The sequence below is a fragment of the Microtus pennsylvanicus genome, chromosome 1 (assembly GCF_037038515.1).
Source record: "Microtus pennsylvanicus isolate mMicPen1 chromosome 1, mMicPen1.hap1, whole genome shotgun sequence".
Taxonomy (NCBI): domain Eukaryota; kingdom Metazoa; phylum Chordata; class Mammalia; order Rodentia; family Cricetidae; genus Microtus; species Microtus pennsylvanicus.
Genome location: NC_134579.1, coordinates 98371002 through 98389853, shown reverse-complemented (window position 1 = coordinate 98389853; position 18852 = coordinate 98371002). Strand labels below are relative to the sequence as shown.

At 45.3% G+C, this 18852-nt stretch overlaps 1 protein-coding gene across 1 annotated transcript in view; it reads left to right on the top strand.

Moving 5' to 3' along the window:
* The first annotated feature begins 691 nt into the window (after positions 1-691).
* Positions 692-18852, top strand: part of Zkscan1 (zinc finger with KRAB and SCAN domains 1) — a 41403-nt gene continuing 23242 nt past the window's right edge. Inside the window, 6 exon segments of the mRNA XM_075971905.1 lie at positions 692-809; positions 8240-8751; positions 9138-9288; positions 11933-12024; positions 12279-12405; positions 15286-16174. Of these exon segments, the coding sequence (XP_075828020.1) occupies positions 8326-8751; positions 9138-9288; positions 11933-12024; positions 12279-12405; positions 15286-16174 (1685 nt within the window). The 5' untranslated portion in view covers positions 692-809; positions 8240-8325.

Sequence of the window (18852 nt, the reverse complement as noted above, 5' to 3'; positions counted from 1 at the left end):
GGAGCCTTATTTCCACATTGTTCACAAGGCAAAGAGGTGAAGGCAGTAATTGTTGTAGGTTAGGAAAACACGTTGAAGAAGAGGGTCTGATTCCTCTGAAAAATCCTTGTAAACTGTTATAACAGCATACTCTACATGAGCAAAGTTCGGAACCCTTGTAAGTAGCTTGTTTACCGGAAAGATAGCCTTTTGTCCACGAGCCAAATATTTGAAAACAGCAAGCACTCAATTGGCACACCTCACAAGGGCTGATTTGTGAAACCAGCCACTCCTGGCTTCACTTTGATCTTCCTCTGTATACACCCTTCCTTCAGCTCCTCTGCCGCAGACATACAATTACTATTATTATTGCTTGGTAATAACTGTAATTTACTACCTAAGATGGAAAAGACGGGGAGAAAGTAACAAATATAGAGCTGAAGACAAGCAACAGAAAAACAAAAACAAAACCTGAACAGGTCACTCCATCATCTCCATCTGTCCCCTCCAGAATTGAAGACAATCAGGACCTGGGGGTGGGGTGGGGGTGGGGAGGTAGGGGTGGGGATGTGGGGGTGGGGGGAACCCCAGGGCAAGAGATTCGAAAACCGAGATGCAGAGTCCTCCCGCATTCCTAGAGAAGACCAGGAAGCGCGATGGGGTCCCGGAAAATGAGGCGCTGACCTACTTCCGGTCTTTGTGACTCATTGTGTCTGTGGCGAGGCGTTGGGAGGGCCTAGGTTGGTGTGCGGTGCCCTTCGACCGGGTTGAGCCCGGGAGTCAGCCGTGCTTGGTTGCTCGGTGTCCCCAGGCCACTCCGGAGACTCACGGTGAGTCTCATGGCGGACTCTCGCGAGGACGGGCGGGCCGCGAGGGTGGGCCGTGTGACCACCCGGGGGGCTTGGAAAGGAGCCCTGCCGGATTCCGGGGTGCTGGAATCCCTGGGGTCAGTGGGGAACCCTTTCGTGTCATCATCTTCGTATGACGTTTCTGAGGACGAGATCACTAGTGGACGTGATCCCTGTGTCTGGATTCTTTTCCCACTCCCTCCGTCGCCATTTGCTGTGATTGCAGGGAAAAAGTGTTTGTATGATTTTCGTTTTATTGCTGTCCTTCACTCCCCGGTTCCGGGCCCTTGAGAATACTGAGGTAGATGAACGCTGCGGAAGACCTTGAGCTCTGCACACGTTTTGAGGTTCCGCCGATGTTTCCAGATCACCTGCTTTTCTGTCTCTCCACCTCCCAGCACTGAGCGAAAGCGCTAGAAGCTTGACAGTGGTTATAGACCTAATAGAGATTAACAACCGGCTGTCGATTTTAGGGAATGCTTCAAAAGCCCTTGCTGGTTTAAGCTTTTTAAATGTGCTGTCTAGAAAATAGCTTTTAGTTCACCTTGCCTGATTGGAGTGGGTGAGGTGTGAAGGGTATCTGGGAATCACGCTGGGGGAGTAGGAGATTGATTAACTTAATGACCTTGAATGAGACCAGACCTTTGCCAACTGTCAGTTTTATTATCCGTGAAATTAGCTACCTCTACTCCAAAAAGCTCTTCCAAATTTGAAATGAGTGAAGTTGGCCAAATGTAACTGAAAAATAAAGATCAAACCGTTTAACCTGACACTCCCCTTCCTTCCCCTCCCTTCCTTACACACACACACACACACACACACTTTGATTAAAGAGAGTGTCTGTTCCATGGCCCTGGACCAAAGAAAGCATTTATTGTACAGGGCTGTGCTAGGCGGATTGGAGGCAGTCAATAAATACTCGTTGAATTGTGAAGAATTCATTGTAACCACAAGTTACCCAAGTGAAGTTACTAGAAAAGCCAGCCAAATGTGGGAAAAGAGCTTTATTACAAGGGACCTATGGTGAAGATTGGTCCAGATGGCTTCTTCAGGTTGTGTTCTCGGATTACTGCACATACACAGATCCTTATTATTCAGTTTCGCCTTCCTTGAATCACAGAGACGTCTACCACTAAAGATGTTATCTTTTGTTAATTCTCTACTTAATCTCTCCATTTGAAAATTTTTCAAATGGTTTATGCTGTATTTAAATACAACCAGGCCAGTGTACTAAATCTTAAATCTTAGCTTTTCTTTAGGCAGTGGTATCAATATTCCCTAAGTATCCTTTAAAAAAAAAAATAGGGTCTCTCTACTCCTGGCTGACCTTGGAATTCCAGCCACTGCCTCCAGCACTTGTCACCACACCAGGCTACCAGCTATCTTTTAAGAACAGCTTTTTCATATTAAAAACTAGAAGATCATTTATTTAAACTCTCAAGACTATGTCATAGAAGAAATACTGGGCTTTAAGAACACAACCATTGAAATAAACTGAACTTGGAGCTCCGAGTTTTTTCTCATTAGAAAGTCATTTATTTTTTTTCCTTTGGTGACGTCTGGTTGCTGGGCTGTGATCTTTTCTGAAGGAGTTGATAATGTCAGAATATGTTTCTCAGAGGAACCCCAAAGGTAGTTTTCTGCTTCTCCCCTCTGTCCCTACCCTCATTGCTGATAAGAATACTGGAAACCAGAGAGGTTAGTCACTCACTTAATGGGTGTGTGACATCTTATTTGCAGGGGATATAATTCATTTGTTCCAGCCCACACTCCCTTCACTGTTAGGGTATTTCTTCCACTGCTAATCTTTTAGGCAGACTGAAAATTACAATGTATGATTAAATCTCTTGGATTTGCTTTTTTAGTATTTTTGTTTTCTGACCAGTTCTCAAGTAGCCCTGTCTAGCCTCAGATTCACTCGGTAGGCAAGGCTGGCCCTGCACTCTAGATTGCTCTGCCTCCTCCTCTGAAGTGCTGGGAATACAGACGTGCTCCGCTACACCTGCTTGTCGCTCTCCTGACGTTGAACCTAGGGCCTTATGTACGCTAGGCAAGTGCACTGCCATGGAGCTACATCACCCAGCCCTTAAGTTCACTTTTAAAAAGTAAATCTGCCCCAGTGCCTGCTAAGTGCCGGAAACTTTTCTCAGTTTCATAAGTTAATTTGTTTAATTTGAAGAAACATGGCGTGAAAAGTGAACACAAAAAAAGTAATAACATGGTAAATTTGATCAGGTATTGTTTGACTCAGCTCAGGGCCTTAGGCTTCATGTGCTATGCCACTACACCCTTTTTTTTTTTTTTTTTTTTTTTTTTTTTTTACTTTTAAGATATCTCGTGTAGCCCGGGAAGTCATTGAGCTCCTCATCTTCCTGCTTCTGTTTCCCCAAGTATTGTGGATACACCTGCCCATATCTTCATTTGAGACAGGGGCTCACTAAATGGTCCAGGCTGGCCTCGAACTCACTTTGTAATCCAAGCAGATCTTGAACTTTTGATCCTCCTGTCATGCGTGTATCTTAAAAGAGTGTCTGGGCAGGGGTTTTAGCACTTGCTTAGCCCGCACCCGGCCTGCCTTTGATCCTCAGCACCACAACTCTAATAGTGATATTGATACGTGGGGCTGGGGAGACAGCTCTATTGGTGAAGTGCTTGCTGCACAAGCATGAGGAGCTGAGCTTGGATCCCCAGCACCCATGTCAAATGCCAGGGGAAGGGTATGCACCTATAACCCCCACCTTGAGAAAGTGGAGACAGGATCGCCAAAGCAAGCTGGCCAGTTAAGCCTAGCTGAATCGGCCAGCTCTGGTTTCAGGTGAGAGCCCTTGCCTCAGTAAAGTGGACAGAAACTGAGGAAGACATCCACTGTCAACCCTGGCCTCCACACACAGGAATACCACACTCGTGCTGGAAAAAGAAAACATAAATTAGAAAAAGAACCTGTCCGGAGATGTGACAGGTTTAGCTTCAGGTCCTGGTCTAGAATTTACTTGCTCTGAGAGCTTAGGTAAGTAATTTACTGTCAGTAAGCTGCAGTTTTCACATTACAAAGATGATAATATAGCTACCTCTTAAAACTGTTGGTACGTGGTCCAGCAAAGTGCTCGGTGTATTATTTGGCACCTGCCAATGTTGGCTGTTACTCGCACTCTTTTTATAATGTGCTTGAGCATCAATGACGGACAAGTGGCACTTTAGCCTAAGTTTGCAAGATAAGTGGGATTCGAAAAGATAGAGAGCTGGGCAGAGCATGACTGAGGTGCTGGTTTTAGAGTCATCCTGCTGAGCGGGGAAGGGTTTGTGGACTGGGAAGACTGATGGGGGGAGAAGTGGAAACAAAGTGGTACCCACTGACTGGGACTGTAAAGTTTTAGGAAAGATAAAGTAGCAGGTAAATTACTGGGGCGGGACAGAAAATAGAAGTGGAGAACCAAAGAAGCCAGACTTGAGCTGGCATTAAATAGTAAATATGAACCAGGAGTTACGTTGCTCAGGGTGTTGTGGATGTAGCGGTATGTAGAATACTTGCCTAGCCGTCATGGAGCCCTGGGTTCCGTCCCCAGCTCTGCATAAAACAGGTATGATGGCTCATACCTGTAATCCCAGCACTCAGGAAGTAGAGGCAAGAGGATCAGAAGTTAAAGGTCATCCTCAACTACTAGTGAGTTGGAAACCTGCCAGGACTGCATACTATAATCCTGTCTCTAAAAATAATTCACTCAGCTGGACAGTGTTGGCGCATGCCTTTAATCCCAGCCCTTGGGAGATAGAGGCAGGGTTATCTGTGAGTTTGAAGCCAGCCTGGTTTACAGAGTGAGTTCCAGGACAGACAGACAGAACTGTTACACAGAGAAACCCTGTCTCAAAAGATGAAAATAACAATTCATTCTGGTTCTGGAAGAGTCAGTACATTGGAGGAGGGAGGAGTCAAAGAAGGTAAGGTGTTAATTTAAGACTCTGCAGGTGAGATACTAGTGGAATATCTCCCAGGGCTACTCACTAGGTCAAGAAGAGGGTGGAAGGGGAACTGAAATATCAGGGAGGGTTCTCCCCAGGTCTGCAGCTCAAGTCCCCATCTCCTTGTTTAAGGTAGACTAATCAGAAGGCAATGCCATCTTGGGTGAGTAAAACATTGGCTGACAGTTAATAAATGGAGTGGGAGTTGTTCACAGCCAGAGTGAAGATGTTGCTATGGCCTGTGCCTGGATCCATATAACTAGAAATAAGGGGCCACACAGAGTGCAGTAGTGCTGGAGTAGAGGGTGGAGTGTGTTCTCAGGGTGGAGACCCTCGAAAGCTAAATGCTATGTGTCAGAGGTTCAGAGACAGTAATTGGGGGAAGCAGAAGAGTTCTAAACATACTACCTGCTGACCTTTGTGTGTTGTGTGTATTGGGATGGACAGAAATTGTCACTGAACTGAAACACCTGAACACAGCATGCAAAGGAGATGGTCAACACAGCCACCGAGAGCGGGTGTGACGGCTCAGCAAGTAAAGGTGCTTGCCACCTGGCCTGGTGGACCTGAGTTCAGTCCTCCAGACCCACGTGGTGGAAGGAGGCTTGCAAGTTGCTCTCTGACCTCCTATAGCTCACTGAGGCATGTGCATATTTGAGTTAAAATAAGACTCTTTAAGACCAGTTACCTCCAAAAAAAATTACATGCCTGGTCTGTTCTTGATGTTTTGTATGTTATATTACTACTGAAAAAAATTTACCTTAGTACATGTACATGATGAAGAAGAGCTGGTCAGTCGTCCTCATCTACTTAGACTGTGAAACCCAATATGAACAAGTCCAACAGAACTGCCATATGAGCTGCCCGTGCATGTTTCAGCATTGCTGGGGCATAACTTTCAATAATTCGTGTGTACACAGTCCCGTTTTATCAAATCTAATCATAGTATTTTTAAGTGAGGGCCGTATAATTATAAATGCTTTCCTAGTTTAAAAGTGCTGACTTGAGCTGGGAACATAATAGAACACTTTCCTAGCATGTATAAGGACCTGGGCTTGGTCCCCGGCCTTGCATAACATGAAAGTTAATTTAACTTTAAAAGCTCTTGATTTTAACTTGTTGTGAAACAGTTGGGTGGTCTGGTTCTAAAACGTTAATTTGATTGATTGTTTTTGCTTCGTTGGGTTTTCTTAACACTCCTCTCCCCAGACAGGGTTTCTCTGTATATCCCTGGCTGTTCTAGAACTCATTCTGTAGAGCAGGCTGACCTCAAACTCAAGTGATCCATCTGCCTCTGCCTCCTGAGTGCTGGGATTAAAGATGTGTGCCACCACCACCTGCTCTTATTTTTTTGATTACGTTTATCTATATGAGTGCAGGCAAGTCAGTCTGAGCAGTAGAGATCAGACAACAGCTTTCAGGAATCTTTTCTGTCAACCATGTGAGTCCTGAGGGTCTACTCAGGTCATTAGGAGTAATGGCAGCTGCCTTTACCTACTGGGCCATCTTGCTGGCCCCAAGATGCTCTAGTTTTGATGGGCGTGGAAGTGAAAGCAGTACTTCCAGAGACCAGTGGGTTCAGATGGGAGAATTGCGGTCGGCGTGCTCAGCAAGTCTATTTTCATTTTCCATGATTTTCTTAAATTAATTCAGCTAGTATTTATTGACTATTTCTGATAGTGTTACAGCAAACGTGGTAGAGATTGCAACTCACATAATCATCCCTACTTGCAATCCTTTTTTTTTTTTTTTTTTGCATTTATTGTATGTGTGGGTGGGTGTTTGTGGTATGTGCTCGTGGAGGTCAGAAAACAGCTCACAGGAATTGTTTTTCTTCTTCCATTGTATGGCTACCAGGGAAGAAACTTGTGTCCTCAGGCTTGGCATTAGAACTTGAACCATAGATCCGTTTCCCCAGCCCCTCCGGTGGAAGATTTAAAATGTCATGGAGCACTTGAGGTTTCCAAAAAAACATTTTTCTAGTTCATTATTTTTTTAAAGCTGAACAAGCAAGTTGAGAGGAGAGTTTCTTCCCTTGGGATGTAAGGTACCTAGTGTGACATGTGACAGCTCACCATTTAGACCAAGTGACTTCTTTGTAGATTGAAATATGACTTAATTTATCTCTTTTTTTTTTTTTTTTTTTTTGGTTTTCTGAGACAGGGTTTCTCTGTATAAACCAGACTGACCATGAACTCAGAGATCCACCTGCCTTGGCCTCCTGAGTGCTGGAATTAAAGGTGTGTGCCACCCTGCCCAGCGTTTGGTTTTTGTTTTAAGATATTTGCCTACGGCCCAGGTTTATCTGGAACTGTTCTAAGGTTGAATTCCTGATTCTCTTGCCTCTGCCTCTCAAATTCTTAAGATTATGGGCTTCTACACCTGCCTATTCCTACAAACCCCATCTCCCTCTCCCCTTCTCTCTCTCTTTCCTTCTTCCCTCCTCCTCTATCCCTTTCTCTCTCAAAGAGGTCTCAGGTATCCCACACTGGCTCTGAAGGTACCACATAGCTGAGAATGACTTTGAACTCCTATGGTCCTAGACGCTAAGATTACAAGTGTGTGCTGTATAATGTGTGTATGCAATGTAAGACACTGATATAATGCAGATGCTGTGATCCTGCTTTCTGTGTTGTATGTGGAAACTGCAGCCTTAGGCCCACCGCAGCACTCATAAAGTAATAAAGGTAGCTAAGTGGTACATTCGCAAGTCCCCTGTCTTCAGTGTTAGGCCCACCTCTGCTGCTGAGAATATTAAGTGTTCTGAACCTCAGTTACATCATCTGATATAGATACTAATATTTTTTTTGTCTGCTAGGCTTGAGCAGTGGGATGTACGTACATGTGCTATGCTTAGCCTGGCCCTTGGCACTCGCTGGACTAAGGACATTGCTTTGACAGTTGGCAAACACCCTGAGGTAGAGGCCACCCGTTAAAGGCTTCTGTTTGCAAACCTTGATATTAGAAGTGACACCAAGACCAATGTGGCTCTGTGGTGGTTTTCTCCTTATGTTTGGAAGACATCTCCTTGATGTGTAGCCTTGTATGAAGGGTTAGTAACACGGGTCACTTTGTAAGCATTCTCGTGGCGGGGGGGGGGGGGCACATATGGGGATCAGAGGACGACCACAGGTAGTGTTCCTCCGTGCCATCTGCCTCAGTTTCTTTCTTTCTTTCTTTCTTTCTTTTTTAAAAAACCAGGTTTCTTTGTGTAATCTTGGCTGTCCTAGAACTCGCTCTGTAGACCAGGCTGGCCTCAAACTCACAGAGATCCGCCTGCCTCTGCTGGGATTAAAGATGAGTGCCTGCCTCAGCTTTGGAAGTTTTTGAGGCAGTGTCTCCCACTAGCCTGGAGCTCACCCAGGAGTGCTAGACTGGTAGGCCTTTGAGCCCAAGGACCCACTTTCCTCTGCTTCCAGGTCAGTTTTAAAGGTCACTTTTTTTTTTAACTTTAGTACTAGTGCAGAGACCAAGAGAAAACTGCCGCTAGGACAGAAGCGCAGTCTGGCCCTGCTGGACCCCAGCAGCTCCCCGAGTCTGAATGATGACTGCTGAGTCAAGGGAAGCCACGGGTCTGTCCCCACAGGCTGCACAGGAGAAGGACGGGATTGTTATTGTGAAGGTGGAAGAAGAAGATGAAGAAGAACACATGTGGGGGCAGGACTCCAGCCTGCAGGAGACGCCCCCACACGACCCAGAGGTATTCCGCCAGCAGTTCAGGCGCTTCTGTTACCAGAACACTTTTGGGCCTCGAGAAGCGCTGAATCGACTGAAGGAACTTTGTCATCAATGGCTTCGACCTGAAGTCAACAGCAAGGAGCAGATCCTGGAGCTGTTGGTGCTGGAGCAGTTCCTGTCCATCCTGCCCAAAGAGCTGCAAGTCTGGCTGCAGGAGTACCGGCCCGACAGCGGAGAGGAGGCTGTGACTCTTCTGGAAGACTTGGAGCTTGATATTTCGGGACAGCAGGTGAAAAGAGGGTGCCTGTTGTGTGTAAGAAGGGCATAGACTTAGGAGTGGGCTCAGAGGGGAGTGTTGGGGGCAGCTGTCCTTGCTCCCCTGCCCCCTGTGCTCTTTGAGAGAGTTAGAGCATGCGCATGGCATCCGTGAAGCTCTGGGTTCCCTGCCTGACCATGGGAGGAAGGAAGGAAATAAGGGACAGTGTTCTGCTTGCCTCCTTCCAGCATCCATTGGCATACTTAGAGCCCTTCCTTTATTGTTCTAATTCCTGTCTTAAAAGCAGTTTACTGGGCCAGGCATGGTGCTTCATGCATGCAATCCTAGCACTTGAGATGCTGAAGCAGGAGTCACGGCCAACCAGAAGTTTTATCCAGAAACTGTTTTCCTCCCCCCAGGTCCCAGGTCAAGTTCATGGGCCTGAGATGCTTGCCAGGGGAATGGTGCCTCTGGATCCGGTTCAGGAGTCCTCAAGCTTTGGCCGTCACGAAGCTACCCACCCTCATTTCAAGCATTCATCTCGGAAGCCTCGCCTCCTGCCATCCCGAGGTAAGAAGCTGGGTTCCTGTGTAGAAGAGACAGACGTGAATGTGCAGGTTAGAGGTGCGGCTTAGTTGGTAGAGTGCTTGACTATCATCCATGCGGCACTGTGTTCCATTCCCCAGCACTGCATGAAACCAGGCATGGTGCACGCTCCTTTAATCCTAGCCTTCTGGAGGCTCTCTGAGTTTGAGGACAGCCCTGCATACATAGTGAGTTCCAGGTCACCATGGCCACCTCGTGAGACCCTAACTCAAAAGCAAAACAAAAAAGCAGGCATGGTGCACGCTGTAATGCCAAACTCCAGAATGTCAAGGCCATTCTCAACTCCACAGCAAGTTTGAGGTCAGCCCAGGTCAATGAGAGGAGGAGACCTTGTCTGCTCCCCCTCTTAAAAAAAGAGATGGGAATGCTGGGTGGTGGTGGCTCACACCTTTAATCCCAGGACTTGGGAGGCAGAGGCAAACAGAGTTCAAGGCCAGTTCCAGGACAGCCAAGACTGTTACTCAGTGAAACCCTATCTTGAAAAACAAACAAATGAAAAAAAGGTGGGGAGAAGGGGGACAAATAAATGGTCTAAGATGGAAGTACTTCTTTCCGTGTTCCCAGGTAACTCCATAAAGAAGCATGCTTGTTTGGTTATTATGCCTATTATTATTACAACATAGCTCACAGGCCGATCTTAGACTGAATGTTGTTTACTAAGGAGGTAAGTGGACTGTCATGTACTCGGTGAGCATTACATCCTGCGTTGAACTGTGTGCACTCCAGATGTCCCGCAGAGTTCTGAGTGGAGGGCATTAAAACACATGGTTCATTATTTCCAGCCTTAATGGTTTGTTTTGAGACAAGATCTTGTTATGTAGCCCAAGGCTGGCTTCTAACTCTCAGCCCGCCTGCCTCAGTTTTGAAATGCTTTAGTGTAGTCCTGGCTGCTAAACATCTATTTATTTATTTAATGTAAATATATAAGATGTTTTACAACATTCTATAAAAAGTTACTTTTAAATTTTACAAAGGGAAGAGAATAGGAACTTTTTTTTTTTTTGAATGAGGAAACGAGAACAATGCTAGTTTAGGATTTCTATAAAAATCTATTGCATTTGGATGGTTCCCCAGCCCACTTTACAGAAATAGAGTTGGGTTTTTGTTTGTTTGCTTGCTTTTTGGTTTTTCGACACAGGGTTTCTCTATGTGTAGCTCTGGCTGTCCTGGAACTTGCTCTGTAGACCAAACTCACAGAGATCCACCTGCCTCTGACTCCCAAGTGCTGGGATAAAAAGACGTGCGCCGCCACCACCCACCCGGCAGATAATGTTTTTTATCAGAGTTTAAAATAAAACAGGTGCATAGGCTATCAGAAAGATCTCTACAGAGGACCAGTGTTCACCTGTCTCAGGCCACTCACAACTGCGTGTAACTCCTGCTTCAGGGAATCTGATACCCTTTTCTGGCTGCAGGCACAGTGGTGTCGTTAGGTGTCAGCTGGAGAGATAACTCAGGCTCTGAGCATCAGATTGTTGCTGCAGGTAGCTCGGGGCATGGTTTTAGAGACTGCAGCTAGAGTTAGCATTTACTAAATTGTTCTTGAATGAATTGAGACAAGGATTTGTTCTCAGTTTCCTCTCTATCTTGTTCATCTTCTACGGTTTCCTGACTCTTCGAAAGCCTAAGTGTTAGTGTCTTGTTCTTGTGTGTCTCTCACCTCACAGGTGGGAACGACTAGGAGTGTAGGGATGGAGTGCTCTGTTTCTATGGTTCTTTGCAGGCCACCTGGCACCATCCTCTGTCTACCTGCTACGTGTCCAAATGTAACGAGGCTTGACAAAGGAAGGGGAAATGAGAAATTTTAATATTACAGTTTATTTTTTACTCTTGTTACTCATTGCATACCGTGGCCAGATAAGGGGTGGGGGACAGGGTCTGAATGGTAGAAATGTACTTAGAAGTGTGAAGGTCCTTCTTCCCCTGTCGTGCTCAGTGCTCCTGTGGTCTTTTTTTTTTTTTTTTTTTTTTTTTTTTTTTTTTTTTTTTTTTTTTTTTGGTTTGTCGAGACAGGGTTTCTCTGTGGTTTTGGAGCCTGTCCTGGAACTAGCTCTTGTAGACCAGGCTGGTCTCGAACTCACAGAGATCCGCCTGCCTCTGCCTCCCAAGTGCTGGGATTAAAGGCGTGCGCCACCACCGCCCGGCTCCTGTGGTCTTGAAGTTGCATTGTTCACAAATGTAGGCAGAAAGGAGGGAGCAGGGTCTAGTGTCCCTGGTGCTGTTCTTGTGCTGGAAGAAAACACAAGCCAAACTTGAAGTTACTGACTAAAATTGAGGATAGGAGCTGGGTTTTGGACCGGGCCTGCCATTCTAAACCGAGCGACGTTACATAGTCATTACCCTCTTCAGGGCTTCATTGTCTCCTTTGAAAGTTTGGACCCGGTGATTTTAAGGACCCTTGTATGAGTTCCGTGTGGTTCTGTTTTAAGGGTAGAGGTCTCTGGGAAGCTGAAGTCTTGCTTCCTATCAACAAATCCTGTGGGCTATCTTTTTAGTGACTAACATCAAACAGTGAATATGCTGGTATAAGAAGGAGAATGTCAGGGCTCTTTGCTGAGGGAGGCTCAAAGAAGAGCTGCCTTACTCACAGCCCCTTTCTCCTCCTCAGCTCTCCCTGCCACCCACGTTGCTGCCCCTCATCATGAGGGGAATCCTAGAGACCAGGCGATGGCATCTGCACTATTGACCGCAGATTCCCAGGTGAGCCATGGGCCCCTCCTCCCTCCTGAGGCCCTGTATCTGCCCCTTCTGGAGCATGTCTCATAAGCCTCTATCAGGTCTTGTGCCAGCCCTCAGAAAAGCCCTACTCCCTTCAATGTTAGTGACCTTCCACCATAACCCCTTCAGTCTACCAGAGTCTGGCCATGCATTCTCTCCTAGTATCCTCTAGTCCTGACATCAGCTCTGTCCCTGACCTCAGATTTGCTGAGCATGGGGATCTCCTGTTATTTCAGGCAATGGTGAAGATCGAGGACATGGCCGTGTCCCTCATCCTGGAGGAATGGGGATGTCAGAACCTGGCTCGGAGGAATCTCAATAGGGACAGCAGGCAGGAGAATTTGGGGAATGTGTTTTCCCAGGGTAAGAATGATGCAGAATTCCTGTCTGCTAAGATTGTTTTGCTTCTGTGTTGGTTAGTAAGGAATAACATTTGTGTTCATTAAGTTCCAAAGGTGTGTTACTCCAACTCCCTAGAGCCTTGAGGTTTGTTACCTCTAGGTAATTAAGCTCTTTGAAATCAAAAATAAACTCTGTGCTCTGAGTTTCTCAGTTTCCCCAGCTACTCAGTTCCCTGGGAGGATCTTCTCTGCTCTGGTGCTTCAGCTTGCCCCTGTCCAGTAGAGGGACCCGGCAAGCATTTTTACCATGTTCCTAAACTTTACCAAGACATCCGCCCCGAGCCGGGTGGTAGTGGTGCACGCCTTTAATCCCAGCACTTGGGACGCAGGGGCAGGCAGATCTCTGTGAGTTCAAGACCAGCCTGGTCTACAAGAGCTAGTTCCAGGACAGGCTCTAAAGCTACAGAGAAACCCTGTCTCGAAAAACCAAAAAAAAAAAAAAAAAAAGACATCCGCCCTGGATAGCTGTCCTTTCCTATCCTATAGAGATTTATTCCATATGCACATTGTGATTCTCTAGCCTTGCATTTGACCCTCCCTTAGGATCATGTCCCCAGCTCCAAACTCAGTGGTCCACTTCTGTGAAGAATTCTTGTTGCTGGAGATAAGAAGAATGGAGTAATTTAATGGGCATCAGATAGATAAAAGGACCCAAGCAACTGACAGCTGTTGCATGGGCCTCTCCTAGACCTTAAGCCCTAGGACACGGTGCTACTGGAAGCCCAAAGGAAATCTCATAGCAAGATCTCCACCACGGGTGGGCAGAAGGAGAAAAGGCAAAGTGGGCATGAAGAAAGGGCTTTTACTGGAGAAGCTCAGGTTTGGTTTGGTGTGAAGAGAAGGATGGTTTTTAGATACTTGTTCTTTATACTGAATAGAAATTAAGAACTGGTCTTTGTTTATAAGCTATCACTACTACAACCTTCGAAAGAAAAACGAAAGGAATACTCTTGGGAACTTCCAGCTAGTCAAGGGCCTTTGCTTAGAATTCAGAAGAGGTGGACCAGCTTTCTCTTCTCTGAAATTGCCTCAGTGATTATGGTGATTTCATCAATAAGTCAGATCAGATATTACCAGCTCCTCTAGTCAAAGCTTTCAGGAGCCTGCTGGGGTGGTGCAGACACTCTTGGAATCCTGACTTAAAAGCAAAGCGAGGGGTCCATGGGATGGTTCAGTAGGGAAAGAACACACTTGCTGCCAAACCTAGCAACCTAAGTTCAGACCCAGGGCCCACGTGTTGAAAGGAGGGAACTGAGTCTCGCAGGTTGTATTCTGACTTCAACACATGCATCATGGGTCACACACACTAAACACGAAATAAATAAATAAGTAAGTAAGTAAGTAAGTAAATAAATGTTTTTAAGAATTGTTTAGGGGCATGAGACATGACTCAGCAGTGAAGAGCACTGGCTGCTCTTCCAGAGGACCCATGTTCAGTTCCCAGCACCCACATGGTAGCTCACAACTGTCTGTAACTCCAGATCCAAGAGATCCAAGACCCTCTTGTGACCTCTGCAGGCATCAAGCATGCACTTGGTACATAGACATACACAGGCAGGCAAAACACCACACACACAATAATTGTTGGTTTTTTTAAATAATGATACATGGGATATAGTAGTGTACAATAAAATTAAACTTCAATGTTTTAATACGCTGGCTGCTAAAATACAGAGATTAGCTCTACACTGTAAAATTTGTTTTCTGGTTCTTCTGATTACATTCTCGGGAATTGTTTCTTTCCTGTAAGTCTCAACTGTCAGTTGGTGAAGATTTAAGCTATGATAAAGTATAACAGAACTGGGATGTCTGCTTTGCCTTCCCTCTGCTAACACCACTAACCAATTCCTTACCTGTTCTCTTTTTGGGTTTTTTTGTTGTTGTTTTGTTTTGTGTTTGTTTTCAAGACAGGATTTCTCTGTGTAACTTTAGAGCCTGTCCTGGAACTCATCTATAGACCAGGCTGGTCTCAAATTCACAGAGACCCGCCTGTCTCTGCTCCCAAGTGCTGGGATTAAAGGCGTGTGCCACCACCTGGCCTGTTCTCTTTTTTGTAAGACTTACAGATATTTGCTGGAAATGCAGTCTGGCTTTATTTCTTATTTTCCTATTTTTTGAGACAAGGTCTCATTGTTTAGTTTTGACTGGGCTGGAACTCATAGGGATCTGTCTGCCTGCCTCTTCTTCTTTGGTGCTGAAATTAAGCTTTCAATGTGACTTCTTTTTTTTTTTTTTTTTTTGTCCTGACACAGAATCTCAATGTAGCCCTGACTGTCCTGGAGCTCCATACAGAACAGACTGGTCTCAAACTCACAGAAATCCGCCTGCCTCTGCCTCCAGAGTGCTGTGATTACAGGCGTGTGCCACCACAACCAGCTGTGACTAGCTGAATATTTTCTTTCAAATTGGCTATCAGATGACCATTTAATAGGACAACCTCTGAATCTTCTCAGTTCCTTATCCTTTCCTTCCCTGTCTCTGCTCACTGCCCATACCATGCTTGCTTATTCACACCCTTCACAGCTGTTCACTCTTTTTTTCCTTTTTCGCTTTGAGATAGATCTTGCTATGTAGCCCAAACTGGTCTGTCACTGGTGATTTTCCTGCCTCAGCCAGTTGAATGCTGGGTGTGCACCACCATGCCTTCTTTGTATACTTTACCAGTACTATGATTTTCCACCTCCATCCCAGCTCTACATTCCATTGTTGGTAAATTTTATTTTTAATGCTATGAAGTCATTTCTCCATGTATATAGAAGCTTCTTAGAAAATTATGTCATCATGTTAACACCTGTATTCAGAAGAAAATGGTGCTATTTATATTTTCTATTTATCATGTCAGGTTCTGAAAACAGGAATGGGAATGAGTCAACCTCAAAGGCTGAAGTCAAAGAAGATTCCACCTCACATGGGGAGACAGCAGGAAGATTTCAGAAAGAATTTGGAGAGAAACGTGAACAGCAGGGCAGAGTAGTCGAAAGGCAGCAGAGAAACCCTGAAGAAAAAACTGGCAAAGAGAAGAAAGAGCCTGGGCCACCTACAGCCAAGGAAAAGAAGCCCTCTGCAGGAGAGAGGGGCCCAAGGGAGAAGGGCAAAGGTCTGGGAAGAAGCTTCAGTCTGAGTGCAAACTTTAATAATACCCCTGAAGAGCTTCCGTCGGGGGCAAAGACGCATAGGTGTGATGAGTGTGGAAAATGCTTCACAAGAAGCTCCAGCCTTATCCGCCATAAAATCATCCACACTGGAGAGAAGCCCTACGAATGTAATGAGTGTGGCAAAGCCTTCAGTCTCAATTCAAACCTTGTCCTACATCAGCGAATCCACACAGGAGAGAAACCTCATGAATGTAACGAGTGTGGCAAAGCCTTCAGTCATAGCTCAAATCTCATCCTGCACCAGCGCATCCACTCTGGAGAGAAACCCTACGAATGTAACGAGTGTGGCAAAGCCTTCAGCCAGAGTTCAGACCTCACGAAGCACCAGAGAATCCACACAGGGGAGAAGCCCTATGAATGTAGTGAATGTGGAAAAGCTTTCAACCGAAACTCATACCTTATTTTGCACCGGAGAATTCACACTCGAGAAAAGCCCTACAAGTGCACTAAGTGCGGCAAGGCCTTCACGCGGAGCTCAACCCTCACACTGCACCATAGGATCCATGCCCGAGAGAGAGCCTCGGAGTACAGCCCGGCCTCCCTGGATGCTTTTGGAGCATTCCTGAAAAGCTGTGTGTAAAGCAATAGTGGACCATCAAACCATTTCCCCCCCTTTTGTTTCTGAAATTACGTCAGATATATGTGCCCATCAAGGGAAAAGTAATAACACCATCTAATTGTTTGAGAAGTCACACTTAAGGATCCTTAAGAGTTACATCGACAGTGTTCTGCCTTTAGGTGGTCTGTAGGCATGTAATTCTTACAGTCCTTGCAAGGGAGAGCTAGTCATATGTATATCTTCAGTATATCTCCACACAAGATAAAAGCACACACAGTAAAATGCCAAGCTTTCCAGTAATGGGTATACGAACCAAGACCGGCTCTGTGTATATTCAACTGAAGTTAAGAAGCCACTTGCTGCCAACAAACCCTACTTGGACAACTTATATTTCTCAATGAAGAGAGACAGTTAATACAAAAACTACATTGGGACATGCTGCTCAAGCAAGTTATATATCCAGAAAGTTGTATATCTGATCACTGGTAGCCTGCCAAAGCTATAGAAATCTAGGACTGTGCTGATCAGAATCAAACCAAAGATGATTTCTGTCTCTCTGAAAGAGAGGGTGTATGCACCACTTTGTAGTTCTAAGGACTGTAAAAGGGTGGCGCTGCCATCATCAGCGTGGTCAGTGCTACTGAGATAGCAACAATTCAAGACTCTTCTCGCTCCTCAACTTCCCTGAAGCACTCTAGCACCCCTCAGTGCACTCTCCACGCGTCGACACTTGATTACATGCCGTCTTTTAATCCTTCACCATTCAGTGTATGGAAGCTTTTAGCACCACCACCCCCCCCAAAAAAATAAGATGCTTCAGTTGTCAAGAAATAGTTATATTCCTGACAGCACAACACTGGATGTAGTACTAACACACCCAAGGCACTCCATATGACAGACTTCCAACAGGACTGTCATGTTGTGGGAGAGCTGTGAATCGTGAGTACCTGAAATATGGTACCTTCAGAGCTATAGGCCATGCTCTAAGTTATTCTAGGGTCAATGTAATTTTTGTCCTAAATATAAGCAAAAGCTTGCTTAGCTGTCTGCAGAGACTCTGTAAACATGGATCAGTAAGTAAATAACCACAGAATGTCAAAAAAAAATGACTTTTGTTGTCCACTTACAGAAGAAAAATATGAACACTATAAAGTTTTTGTTTGTGTGACATATTTCACGCAAAGCTCTTATTCTTGGCCAGAAATATTTTCGGTCAGCTGCTGAATGGTTTGTCTTTTGAGCACTTGATGAGTTGTTCAAAACTTAACTAACATTCTTCAAAATATGTGATGGGCTTTTGTTTTTATTGTTCCTTTATTTGTTTTTGTTTTTAATTCTCAGAAAAAGGGAAAGTTAAAGGGAGCATCTTTTCCACATTTGACCAGACACTTGCAGAAGCATCTGTGGTTACTAGCTGGCAGTGGCTGAAGATACCCTCTTGCTCTGAGAAGTTCACCACCACATGGTGGTGTGGTTGGTTGTGTCATTGTGTTTAATAGCACACAGCGTCGTTTTGATCTCTCATGAAAGAATGAAGTGAGGTTAGGGGACGTTAGCCTTTCCTGAGATCTCTGCAGGTGGCTTCCCAGAAGCTCTTGATCAAGACTTAACACATACAGGAGACCCAAGTCTGGACTACATAGGTGTCAGGCACTTGAACAAACTGCTCTTTTCATGAAAGTGTGGAGATCCCTGCAGAACCCTAGAAACATAAGCTAAAGACAAACTTAAAGACTATTGGCGTGAACACCCCGCATACGGTTTAAGATTTCCTCTCAAGAAACAACTAAAACCATCTTGTACCAGTTGTTTGCTGACGAGCAGCAAAAGTCCATGAGACACAATAGTGGGTCTCATCAGGTTGGTGCCTGTGTGACCTCAGCTCCAGGTCAAACTAGAATCCTACAAGCAATCATTATCTGGTCCCTCTTTGACTTTATTTCTTAGACCAATCACACTTCAGTGATGGTTCTAAACTGTTTCCACAGTGCTGCCTGTGAGTGTGTCTGTCCACCCAGCAGAAAAGCAGCAGACATGCTGGTTCACTCTGGAGTGAGGCAGAGATGGAAATGCTTTAAGTTCTCCCTAAGGAATGAGTCATGGTGATGGTGGGCCTTTTTGAGAACTCTAGCTTGCTAAAACAACTGAAAAAAGAGGTTCAGTACTCTGGGAGCCCATCCGGACACTGGTTTTGAGCCCAAGAAAGGGCTTTGGTCATTTCCCTGTTGGCCACTTATACACAGACATACACAACTACATGCTGATGTACTTCGACCATCAACCTAGGGTCTTGTTTTTAAGTTAAATTAAGACAGACCTGTTCCCCTCCCCCATCCCTCATTCCCATTTTATTGGGACATCTTACTATTAGATAGTTACTGGAGTGGCTTCAGAGCTAGCTACCACAGATGCACTCCTGGAGGCAGCCAATTGAAGATGTATTTTATTTAGAAAGCAGGCTATAGATGGTTATCAGAACATCTTAGATGCTCCACACAGTATGTCTGTGTCACGATTCAGAAGGCTGACACCTGTAGTGTTGAGGATGGATGTTCCGGCTTAAGTGCTCGCTAGTTAACCATTGGCATACTAGTTGAAGACTTTTTAAGTGAAATTTAACCTTATGACAAAGTCAAAGTTGCGGACTTTCTACTTCAGCCTGGTAGGCAAGGCTAAACATAGATGTGTGAGACAA